This window comes from Antrostomus carolinensis, unplaced genomic scaffold, assembly GCF_000700745.2.
Source record: "Antrostomus carolinensis isolate BGI_N321 unplaced genomic scaffold, ASM70074v2 scaffold16807, whole genome shotgun sequence".
NCBI lineage: Eukaryota > Metazoa > Chordata > Aves > Caprimulgiformes > Caprimulgidae > Antrostomus > Antrostomus carolinensis.
In genome coordinates, this window is record NW_010328209.1 from 23462 (window position 1) to 34955 (window position 11494).

The 11494-nt window shown below is 39.9% G+C and overlaps 1 protein-coding gene across 1 annotated transcript in view; it reads left to right on the plus strand.

Annotated features, from left to right (window-relative positions):
- Positions 1-9272, plus strand: part of LOC104528238 (solute carrier organic anion transporter family member 5A1-like) — a gene marked incomplete at both ends in the record, with an annotated part of 32730 nt that extends 23458 nt beyond the window's left edge. The window contains one exon of the mRNA XM_010172181.1: positions 9140-9272. Coding sequence (XP_010170483.1) covers positions 9140-9272 — 133 coding nt within the window. The remainder of the gene's footprint in view (positions 1-9139) is intronic.
- Between the last annotated feature and the right edge of the window lie 2222 nt (positions 9273-11494).

The following is an 11494-nucleotide window of genomic DNA, read 5'->3' on the forward strand; positions in this document are numbered from 1 at the left end:
ATTGAAAGTAACTTTAGGATGCTGGCAGATCGAGAATCCAGAAGGGACTGAGGAGTCACTCAGTAGGTATTTACATGAAGAGTAAAAGTCTCTGCCTAGTTCCATTAGTTAAAGGTATTCACAAAAGAAAACATCTTTAAGAAACATGCTCTTTTGAAAAGTCAGGGTTTGGGAACTGACAGCTAGTAACTGTCATGGACATGTTAAGTTGACTTATGTTTATAATGCAATGTACTGACAGAGACTTGAAAAATTTGAAGGTAAAATGTGGAGCTTTTTTTTTTTTTGAGAACTTGTTTTCCACAAAACAACAGCCAAGAGAAAAATTTTGCCTTTCAGTGCATCTTTGAACGTTCTCACTTTGTTCAGCACAAGTACTATGTGCATCTGTCTGAGAGCTAAATTTCAGTGCATTTCCAAATCTAAATTCCCTACGTGTGGAAAAACACCTTGGAGATTTAAGAAATACTCTCATGTTCATGCATTTAAGTACTTGTTGACACTTTTGTTTTTTAAAAACATTTCTTGAGGGGACCAATGCCTCTTAGTCAATGGAAAGAATGTCAGAGCACCTCTGTTTTCAGTTTAGATTCTGATCATGCAGGCATAGACAAGCTTATCTTATCACCAGAAGGTTCTTGCCTTGAAATTAGTTCAAGAACTGATAAAGCCTGATTTGCTTAATTATTCGTTATAAGAATTTCCTCATGCATGGTGTCTAAATTCAGGTAACCACACTGATATGGAAACTGTACTCGGAAATTGCAGCTGTTTTCACTGAACTCTTACAGCAGATGTGTCTTTTTCATATTTTCTTACTACCCACAAGTCATGCTTGGTAATGTTATCAGCAAGTGTTTATAGTTGAATATAAAGAGAGAAAAGACAGATTTTTAAGAAAAAGAAGTAATATTTGTGTTTCCAAATGAAACAGTTGTCTCTAAAGAATGGGAGAATCTCCAGTTGCTCCTTGGGTTTCTACTTCCACAATTCTCAGGTTTTAGAAATAAAGATTCTATTTTAAGCACTGGAGTAGTTTTTCTTGGGACAATATTTTCTTAAGCTGAGTATCTCTAAGGCTGAAATAACATGGTACAAGTGCAAGCCTTTCTTTGATATTTCCAGTTTCAGATTTTGGATTGGTTGCATGCACCTGTTGATAGTGTAACCTGAAGACAGCTGATGGATCCTGTGAAGCTTTGATTTAAGATTAATTGCTTCGTAGTCACTGTGGCTCCACAGCATAGCAGGTGACTTGGAGCAGCACTGCAGTGACAGTGTATGTGAGAGGTACACTTTGGGTAGCCTATTTTAGCTTGTTTTGTTTGGGTTTATTTTCCTGGGGTTTTTTTGTGATGTTAGAATTGGATCCTGTGAAAATGATTGTAATGTTTTAGGATATGACCACAAATGGAGAGTACGAAGCATAAAGCAGCTTAACTGTTTAAGCCAGGGAATGATATCTGCTTTATACAAATGATATCTTAGTAATAAATCTGTAAAAGAAAAGTAAAAATGTAATGCTTTTCATTTGGCATGGGCAAATCACTGGACATATTTGTATTTAATTTAACTTTCAGCATTTTTTAATGGAGTGGAAAACAGGACCATTTGTTTTAGTTTTCATGATAGGTAAGCAAAATTGTGCTTTGGTTATGCTTCTCTATTAATTTATCTCCCATATCTGTAGAATCTGCTTGTGAATACAGCGACAAATATATTCTGTACAAAGATCAAGGGAGGCTACTGGAGTAGTTTTGTTGCTCTATTTATTGTTTGGAGTGGAGCACTGGATCTGAGATGCTTTTAAACTCATGGTAACACTAATACATTTTGAAAGGAAATTATTTAAAGATTTGATCTTTACATTGTTATCTGAACTGCAGTAGTGCTCAAAGCATTGTTTTCTCCTGAGCAAATAACCACCTTAAAGGAAAAATCCTAAAGCATGTATAGATAGATTTGATTGTGTGTTAATGAAAAAAAGGAAATGAACTGATTTCCTGACTTTAAAGCTTTTGAGAAGTCTGCCTGGCTTCTGCTTACCATTCCTCTTAGTTTTGTGTCCTCAGGCTCAAAAGAGTAGTTAAACCTTATGTTTTTTTGGGTAGCTTCTGTGTGGGTGAATTTATACAGGGTGAGGTAAACACTGCTTTAGGAATGGGAGCAGTGTTTCTTTGGAAGCTACTCTATGCTTGTCCATTGGTACCCTGTCACAGTGCTGGGGCATGAGAGGAATAGAGGGGAGCTGAGACATGTTCCCCCCTTGAACCTCTGCCTGTCAGCTTTGTTCTGTGGGGAAATTAAAACCCACTCTGTACCCTAGAGAAATATCCTACTGCTTACTCGCCAGTGACAGCGTAACTCATCTTTCCAAGGAAGTGTGCTGCAGCAGAACTAGAGAGGATGCTGTGCTGCCATAGCATGGTGGTGCTTCTGCTTATTCAGTCCCAGACAGTAATCCTTGTGACTATTTTGGTTGGTTGGTTGGTTTTTTTCTTCTCCTGTAGCCCCCTGAATCTCGTGACACGTAGACACACAGTCAGGTTTATGTAAAGTTCATCTTGCCTTGTCTGTTACAGCTCAGTCCTCAGGTTGTAGACAGGTAACCTATCAGCACAAAACTTTTATTGTAAATTCACATGAGCATTTTCTTTTTTTGTTGTTGTTTTTTTTCTCCCTTGTGCTGTTCTTCCAGGATGAGTGTTGTTCAAAAGGACACCGAGTTACTGCTTTGATGAAGTAAATTGTACTCCTGGACTTTCCACTCTGCTCCTATGGGGAATTTATTTTATCTTTTGTATCTTTGTTTCCCAATCAATACCCTCATGCTAGTGACAGAAAAAGTTTTAAGTCTACACATATAAAAGGATTATACTTCTATGTCACTAATAAAAAGTATCCTGCAAAATCTACTAAAACTGCTGTACTATTCACACACACACGCACACACAATGTAGCTTTTGCAGGATTTTGTAAATTCTAAACTTTCATTAAAAAGAGAATAAAGGTCAAATTCTACTTGCCTTACACATGTATAAAATGAACAGTTGTACTATGGTGACGTGCTGCCAAGAGTTGAACAACAGGGTCTTTCAGAAATGTTCCTCTTCATCCAGTGATAAACTCTTGTGTGGTGACATGTGTGTGCACACAGAGGAGATGAGAGGCACTGGGCAATGTATGCCTTTGTTTTTACTTTTTAAACCAAAGTGGCTTTTTTAGAACCCAGAAGCCAGACAGCTTGTTGTTGCCCACTAATGTTGTGTACTTTCTGTTCCTCTCAGCACAATAGGAGGCATGCAACTTTAATTGGTACTGCCGTTACTAATACAAAAAGGTAGTCGGAGGGTTAATGTTGTATGCATTTGAGGATGCTATAGGGACGTATGTTATATATCCCCACATGCAAAACATATTGAATTTGTCATTTGATGTGGTTAGAGGAGAAAGACATTAAAAGTATTTTTATGACCTCTGTTTAAGTATATCTTTATAGTGTGGGTAGACTTAAAAAAAAAAAAAAATCTTTGGCAATGGAGTTATTTTATGCATGTGATGTTAACACAGGGCTTTTTTGCCCTGTGTGATGTTAACACAGGGCTTTTTGGACCCATAGAGGATTCAGTCCATCTTATTGCAGTCATAGAGACTTTGCTTCAATAGGCTCTACGTAAAGCTTTCTTCTGTTGAAGAAGAGTCTCCTATGAATAGAAGCAATAGACGATATTATCATTTTGCCAAATATTGTCAAAATGGCAGCATTCATTGCAGCATGTCCTAGGATAAACTTCAGTGGAGAAAAATGACATTGCTTAATCTTATTTTGCTTTTGTAGGTAAATTCTATGTGTAATTCAATTACTGTTACTTTGACTCCCTCTATCTCTCCCATCCAGCATCACCTCTGGGATGGATGTTTGTGGCTAAGCTTGGCTAGCCATAGCCAGCTGCAGTTTTGAAACTAGACAGGCTTGCTAGTATGGTGGTGTGCCATACTGAAGGCATATTCAGTGAGGCAGAGAAACTCCTCAGGTACAAAACTTTGAAGGAAACATGGATGGATGTTATGGGGACAAATGGTCACTTAACTAACTGTGTCTGAATGAGGATGTTTTTACTCATCTACAGTCTACGTCAGAGGTTGAACTATGATCTGAAAGCCTAGGTTTGGCAGAGCTGGGAAAGGCTATCTCTCTTCACTTGAAGAGAAGCTGCAGCCAGAGGAAGAAGTATTCTTGCATATTGAAACTCCTTCCCAAAACACTGAATTCTTTGGAGAAAAGGGAAACTTGAAAGAATCTGCAGGGTCTTTGGTCTTTGAAACTGTGTTGTTAAATACCATGTATTTTTGTTAGTGGACTAACCTGTGCTTTTGTTTGAAGACTTAAGATCACACAGCAACAGCAAGCTATGACAGGCTTCTGGGGAAAAACTTTTGCAAGCTCCAGTCTGAGCTGGCTGTGTGGAATGCCATGAGCAGTTCTCAGATGGCTTGAATTCATTTAGGAGTGGGTGACTTGCAGATGCTCTTTCCTAGAGAGACCCACACTTCCAGAGAAGTGTACTCGGTGACTTGCCAACATTGAACATGCATGGCTAATGCAGTAACTCTTGAGGGGTACCATTTTTCATGTCAATGAAAACCAATCAGTAGAGAATCAGATGCATGTTGTAGCCCATATGTCTAGATTAACAATAGTTTCCTAATTTTATTTTTTAAAGATATTGTTTGGAGTAGAGCTGTAACTTGTGGAATGTACATATTCTCTATTTTATCATGGGAAAAGAGATATTACTGATATTTTATAGCATAGTTTTTTATGACTTAAGAAGTTTGAAGGCAACTTGCAAATCTAAGCACCAGTCAAGATTATGGCTAGGAGGTTAGAAGGCAAATCTTGCATTTCCTTAAGGGCAATTTAAAAAATCATCTGGATACCATGTGACCTACCTCTGAGCATCACAGTACTCCAGTATGGCCCCTGATAAAAATCTTGGTTACTTCTGTTGTTGAAACTTCTTGGCTGTTGATTCAGTGCAACTCCCTAGATCTAGATCCCCGATTGGGGCCCAGAGAGGGAGGAGCTAGCTGGAATGCCAGGCAGGGGGCTGCAAGGAAGGTGCTCCTACATCATCTACATGTTTCAAAACCTTTTTAATCCAGAAGTGGGAGACCTTCTAGTGACCTGAGTGGAAAAAAAATTATGGAACACTTCTCCATATAATTTTTTTATTTGTAAAGTGGGTTCAGTTTTGATGATGCCTTGATTGAATCTGTTTTCAGTTTAATTTGCTTCCATATCATCCAGTAATCTTGATGGCCTGTTTGGGAATTGGGAATCTTTTTATTCCCAGACATTGTGCATAGCTGTGAGGGCTGTGACCAGAATTTCAAGGGTCCGCAACCCTGGAGCAGCCTTCCAGGGTGACTCTTGGATATGGCTCTCCCTTCACTTCCACAGCAAGGTTGGGAGGTTTGGGGCAGATTTTCTCAAGTACCTAATTTTGAAATATCAAAATCTTTTACTTGCAGTGCTCTATCTTTAGTCCTATTTAGAAGTCCAAATCAGTTTATTGCACTTTGTGTCCTTTTTCTGATAGTGGCCATAGCTATGTGCTGAGGAAGATGCTGCAAAGTGTTTTAAAATGTCAGTTGTGGAACTCATCTGCTCACAGGTTTCCTCCTGCCCTGGACCAGGTACATAGGGAGTGTGTGTTTTCTGAAAGATCCAGAAAATTGTATGTTGTCTGGAAGTTATATTTAAAAAAAAAAATCTTGAAGCCTAAACAACATACAGTAATTTTAAAATACTTTTGAAATGATGAACAGCATTACCTCTGCTAATGGTACACAGTGTACACTGTTATTTTTATCTTTACTGTACAGTATTTCTGCTTATGAAGAAAACCTTCTGAAGTTACCAGGTGTACAAAATGTGCTGCCTGGGTAGTGCTTCTAAGCCTAAGCAGTTGCTGCGTTTTGCCTCTTTCAGTGGTGGAACTGAAGCTGAATAAATGCAGCATAAGAATTTTTTCTGAATACTGAAATGAATGGATTAGGTCACTCTTTTACTCCCTTTATGTTTCCTCTGTAAACTTTTTAGACATCTGAGTTCACTGTAGTTGTTTGAATCTATTTTCCAAGCACACATTTGTAGAACAAAACTTATTTTACTGGATGGAGGTTGTTTTTTGTTTTGTTTTCCCCCCCTCCTCATGATATGGATTTTACAAATAACAGTTACTGTGGGGTTTATCTAACCATTTACTGCTAAGGAGCAGTGCTACAATGCCTGATGGAGCATTTTAGGCACACAGAGAATTGTTTACAGTCAATCCAGAAGGGAACATGGCTAGAATAAATTTAAATAGTGACCATGGTTCTGGAAACCATTATGCAAAAGGGACTTCAGCAAAATCTAATTATTTTAAATTGCAGTTTAATAACAAGTGTTTAAGAAAGAGTAACTTAAAAGTGATAAATCTGTTTAATCAATTTGCAGCCTGGAATAATTTTTTACTATAGACAGTTTACCTTTTGTGGTAGCTTCTGTGACTTTTTTTTTCTCCCCTGCAATATAGATCTTGGCAGCCCCTTTTTACTCATGAGAATATTCTTTTTTTCCTTTCTCTTATTTCAAAACATATGATGATAATGTGCAAGTTTTTGGTTTAATCATGCAGATTTAGTGGTTTCTTTTTGCTTATTTTATCCATGAGTTATAACTACTATAACTGGTAATGCAGAAACCCAAGTTCTAACAACTCAGTTATCCTTCCTCAGCTGCTGCAGTGTAGGATGCAGCATGTCTTATTCAGGATGGGACCAAAAAGGATGGAGTCTACATGCTACCATGGTGTGTTCCTGCTCCACAGAAAACATGTGAACATAGAGATTTTGTGGTAAATATGATGTTTTTGGAGAATTAGATAATCAGGTGTTTTTTCATGTGCTACATAGTGGATCTGCAGCAGCTGAGCAAGTGTTGTGCTGCAGGAGCTTGGGTTTCGGTGGTACCAGACATGTGAGTGGACAGCAGAGACCATCCTTTACCACCACTCTTGCCTTTTGTGCTTGCAGCCAGACACTACAGGAAGCCGGGCAGAAGCATCTTGGAAGGGATGAATACTGCAGGATGCATTAAGGAAGGAAAGAGATGGAGTAGGGGAATAGACTAGGCTATTTCAGTTGGAAGGGACCTACAACGATCATCTCATCCAACTGTCTGACCACTTCAGGGCTGACCAAAAGTTGAAGCATGTTGTTAAGGGCATTGTCCAAATGCCTCTTAAGCACTGGCAGGCTTGGGGCATTGACCACCTCTCTAAGAAGCCTGTTCCAGTGTTTGACGACCCTCTCAGTAAAGAAATGCTTAATCATGTCAAGTCTAAACCTCCTCTGGAGCACCTTTAATCATTCCCATTCCTATGCATCCTATTACTGGATCCCAGGGAGAAGAGATCAGCACCTCCCTCTCCACTTCCCCTCCTCAGGAAACTGTAGAGAGCCATGAGGTTGCCCTTCAGCCTCCTCTTCAAACTAGGCAAGCCCAAAGTCCTCAGCCACTCCTCACAGGACATTCCTTCTAGCCCTTTCACCAGCTTTGTTCCCCTCCTCTGGACACATTCAAGGACCTTCACATCCTTCTTAAGATGTGGGGCCCAGAACTGCACACAGTACTCTAGGTGAGGCCACACCAATGTGGAACACAGCAGTGTAACCACCTCTTTTGACGGGCTGGTTGTTCTGTGTTTGATGCACCCCAGGATGTGGTTTGCCCTCCTGGCTTCCAGGACACACTGCTGGCTCCTATTGAGCCTCCTGTCAACCAGCACCCCCAGATCCCTTTCTACTGGGCTGCTTGCCAGCCACTCCTCTCTCACCTTGGCTTAGATCAAAAGTCGATTTGGGATTTGCAGAAGTAGAAAAGGAAAGGAGTGGAATTGGAAAGACTTAAGGGCAAGACCAATGACAACCAATAAATTATCCATGTTTCAAAACCTGGAAATGAGAGCGGGATTCCTAAATCTCAGCACTCAGTTCTTGTCAGCAAACAGACCAGATGATTTTGTCTGCTCCTGCTGGTTTCTCACAACTATGCCTCTTCTGGGAGATGCAGAAGGGTTTCCTGGGTCCCAGATCCACATGCATCTTGATCCCATGCGAAGATGTAGTCTTTCCTTGCCTCTGTCTCTCCCTTGCTCCTGACAGCACTAGCATGCAAGCCAAAGGGGAGCTGTGATATTTTCTCCCATGTGCAGATCTCTGGTGTGCATGGCTGAAGGATCAGGACTGCAGACTGCATTCTGAAGAGTATCTTGTAGAAGACACAACAAATAGGAGCCTTCTATTAGTATCTCCTATTCTGTTATTCCAAGTCATATGGGTTTTTTCTTTCATACAATGTTCAGACCATGATGATGATGTAAAATGTGTGTCTGTATGGTTACACATGAGAAACTTATTTTAATTTTACTTGCTTTTTAAATTAGGAGTTTTCTTTTAAAATAGCATTAAGATTTTAAATTTAAAAGATCAAATGTTCTGAATGAGGCAGGATTCTTGCAGGAAATATGGTATATATGGTCTGCTGGTGTCAGTATGTAAAACAAGGGCAAGTCCATGGCTACACAGATAAAGACATAATTCTGTCAATCTCTGAAATAGGAATATTTCATTTCTTAGCTTTGTTCATTCTTTTAAACCCTGTACTAATCTGATGGTAACTAAGTTGGAATGTTGTAGTTTGTTCTTTGGTGTCCTATAAAATTTTTATCCTTTGCTTTTGTGTTTGCTTACCATTAATTATATTTTTCCTATTTATGTATTAAGTTTTGTTTTGATTCAAAGGAAACATTACCAAATATGAAAAGTGTTGTCAAAGTCAAGTGTGCTTTCCATTCAGAATACCAAAGGAGTATATACTTCCATCTATAATTTGACTGAAAGTGGAGAGAAAGCAGTACTTTTCTTATCAATATGTTACTTATGCAGAAGTTGCTGCCTTTGAAGGTTGCAAAAAAGGGCTCTGGAGGTTTTAGGGTACAAAACTGCCTACTTTAAGAAGCATCTTTTACTTTTGGATTTTACATGTAAAAAAATAATGAAACATTCATTTTACCTTTTGTTTCCTTAGCTATCATGTACGTAATGGGAGCACTTGGTCCTGCAGCTGGATACTTGCTAGGAGGACTTCTTATTGGTTTCTATGTTGATCCTAGGACAACCGTTTATATTGACCAGAGTGATCCCCGATTCATTGGGAACTGGTAAGGATCAAGCATTTTTCAGAACTACTCTCTAAATTGCCTGTAGGGAATTGAGACAGGTTGGGAAGTTGTATTCCTTGAGAGCTTGTTTAAGGTTGTAGAAGGAGACAAAGGAAGAGGAAGTTTCTGTCGATTACTCCACACTAGCTTCTGACAGAGAGGGGATGCTTGCCACAGAAGCACATGGGTACATTACATGGAAAACCTCCTGCTTTTGGCTGCTTTGGGACTATCTCTGATGGCTGTGAGTGGCCATGTTGCAGGAGGCCATCAAGGATCTCTGCTGCCCAGGGCTAAGCCCTTCCTGCTGTAAGGTAGATTAATCCCTCCTTTGGTTTTCCAGAACAGGCAGCACGAAATGCTGAGCTGTGCTGCCCAGATGAGAAATGGCAGACTTTGTTTACCCTGCTCTAGGTGAAGGAGGTAGGATGAGGTCGGAATATGGCCTTTCCTCTAGTCTTGTTTCTCAGGGTGATGGCTCACATTTAGGCAGCAGATGATGTAAACTGTCACATTATTCTTTAGTAAATAGCAGGCTTCCAGCAGTGCTGAGATGTAACCGTAATTGTTAGCTGACGTTTTTGGGCAGCCTTTGATATGTGGCCTCCTTGGAAATGTATCTTTGAAGAAGCAGGTCTTGAGGAGGCTCTCACTGGCTTTTCTCACATAATTCGTAAATCTGCATTGAAATTTTCATGCAAGCTCAAAAAAGACTTAAGTTCATTCTTCTAGAAGACCACCTCTGCTTTCTAATGTGTAGGATACAGTGCTGGTTCTTATGCACTGGATTAGTGTTTGTCCCTCCGCTGTTGCAGTCAGACTGGATCCATTTCTATTTATCCTGCAGTGATCTCTTTGTCAGTTTAATGTGAAAAATTCTCTTTGGCATGTTCTCAAGCCTTTGAAGACTTATCACTGCTTTATTTGTCTTAGTCCAAGAGCATTGCTGCATGGGACTGTCTAGCTGAATTTTCTGGGAGAGAAAGGAAAACCTGAGTGCTCAATTAACTCATGAGCTTGGGGTTAACAGCTCTGTGCTCTCATATATATATATATATATACTGACTTGTCTCACAGAAAAGATTTGTCCTGTGAATGTGCTGTAGTGTTAAAAATGTGCTTTGACTGTTCTTGAATAAAAGATTAGAAATCAAAGCAAAATATTATACATTCTTCATAAAACTCTTATGTTTCATGTTTTTTTTTAACGACATGTCAGAACTGGTAGTCAGCATCTACTCAGTACTTTTCAACAGGAATAGTGAAATGGCCCATAAATATATTTTAAAATTGAAATAAGCCAGGCTATATGAATGTGGGGTAAGCTTTACTTTTGACTACCTATAATGCAACCACTGTTGTAGCTGCCTTGTAGTGTGGATATCTGTGTGAGTTTTAACTTAACATACCTCAGGTGAAGGTAAAATAACCAAAGCAGCATGGAAACATAAGTTTGCTCCTTCTTGGGCTGTTTGCATCAAGCTCTGCACTCAGCACATGGACAGCCACTATTGCTCATTTAAAGCTAGCTTGTTGCCAGCAGGTCAGGGGAGGTGGTTGTGCCCCTCTACTCTGCTTTGGTGAGACCCCACCTGGAGTACTGCGTCCAGCTCCAGAGTCCTCAGCACGGGAAAGACATGGACCTACTGGAGTGAGTCCAGAGGAGGGTCACAATAATTATCAGAGGGATGGAACACCTCTCCGATGAAGAAAGGCTGAGAGAGTTGGGGCTGGTCAACCTGGAGAAGAGAAGGCTTCAGAGAAGACCTTATTGTAGCCTTCCAGTACTTAAAAGAGGCCTATAAGAAAGACAGGGACCAATTTTTAAAAGGGCCTGGAACGATAAGACAAGGAATAATGGTTGTAAACTGAAAGAGGGTAGGATCAGACTAGATACAATGATGAAGTTTTTTACAATGAGGGTGGTGAAACACAGGAACAGGTTGCCCAGAAAGGGGCAACATTCAAGGTCAGGTTGGACGGGGCTCTGAGCAACCTGATGTAGTTGAAAATGTCCCTGCTCACTGCAGTGGGATTGGACTGTATATAGCCTTTAAAGGTCCCTTCCAGTCCAAACCAGAGAATGTGTAATATTCTCATAGCCAAATGCATTAGACAGATCAGGCAAAGAAATGCCTGTCCTTGCTTATGAATTACAAGTTTAACTATCTTGCCTCAAAAGAGTGAGTGTCAGGGATGGATCCCCATCTCCCTATACGAAT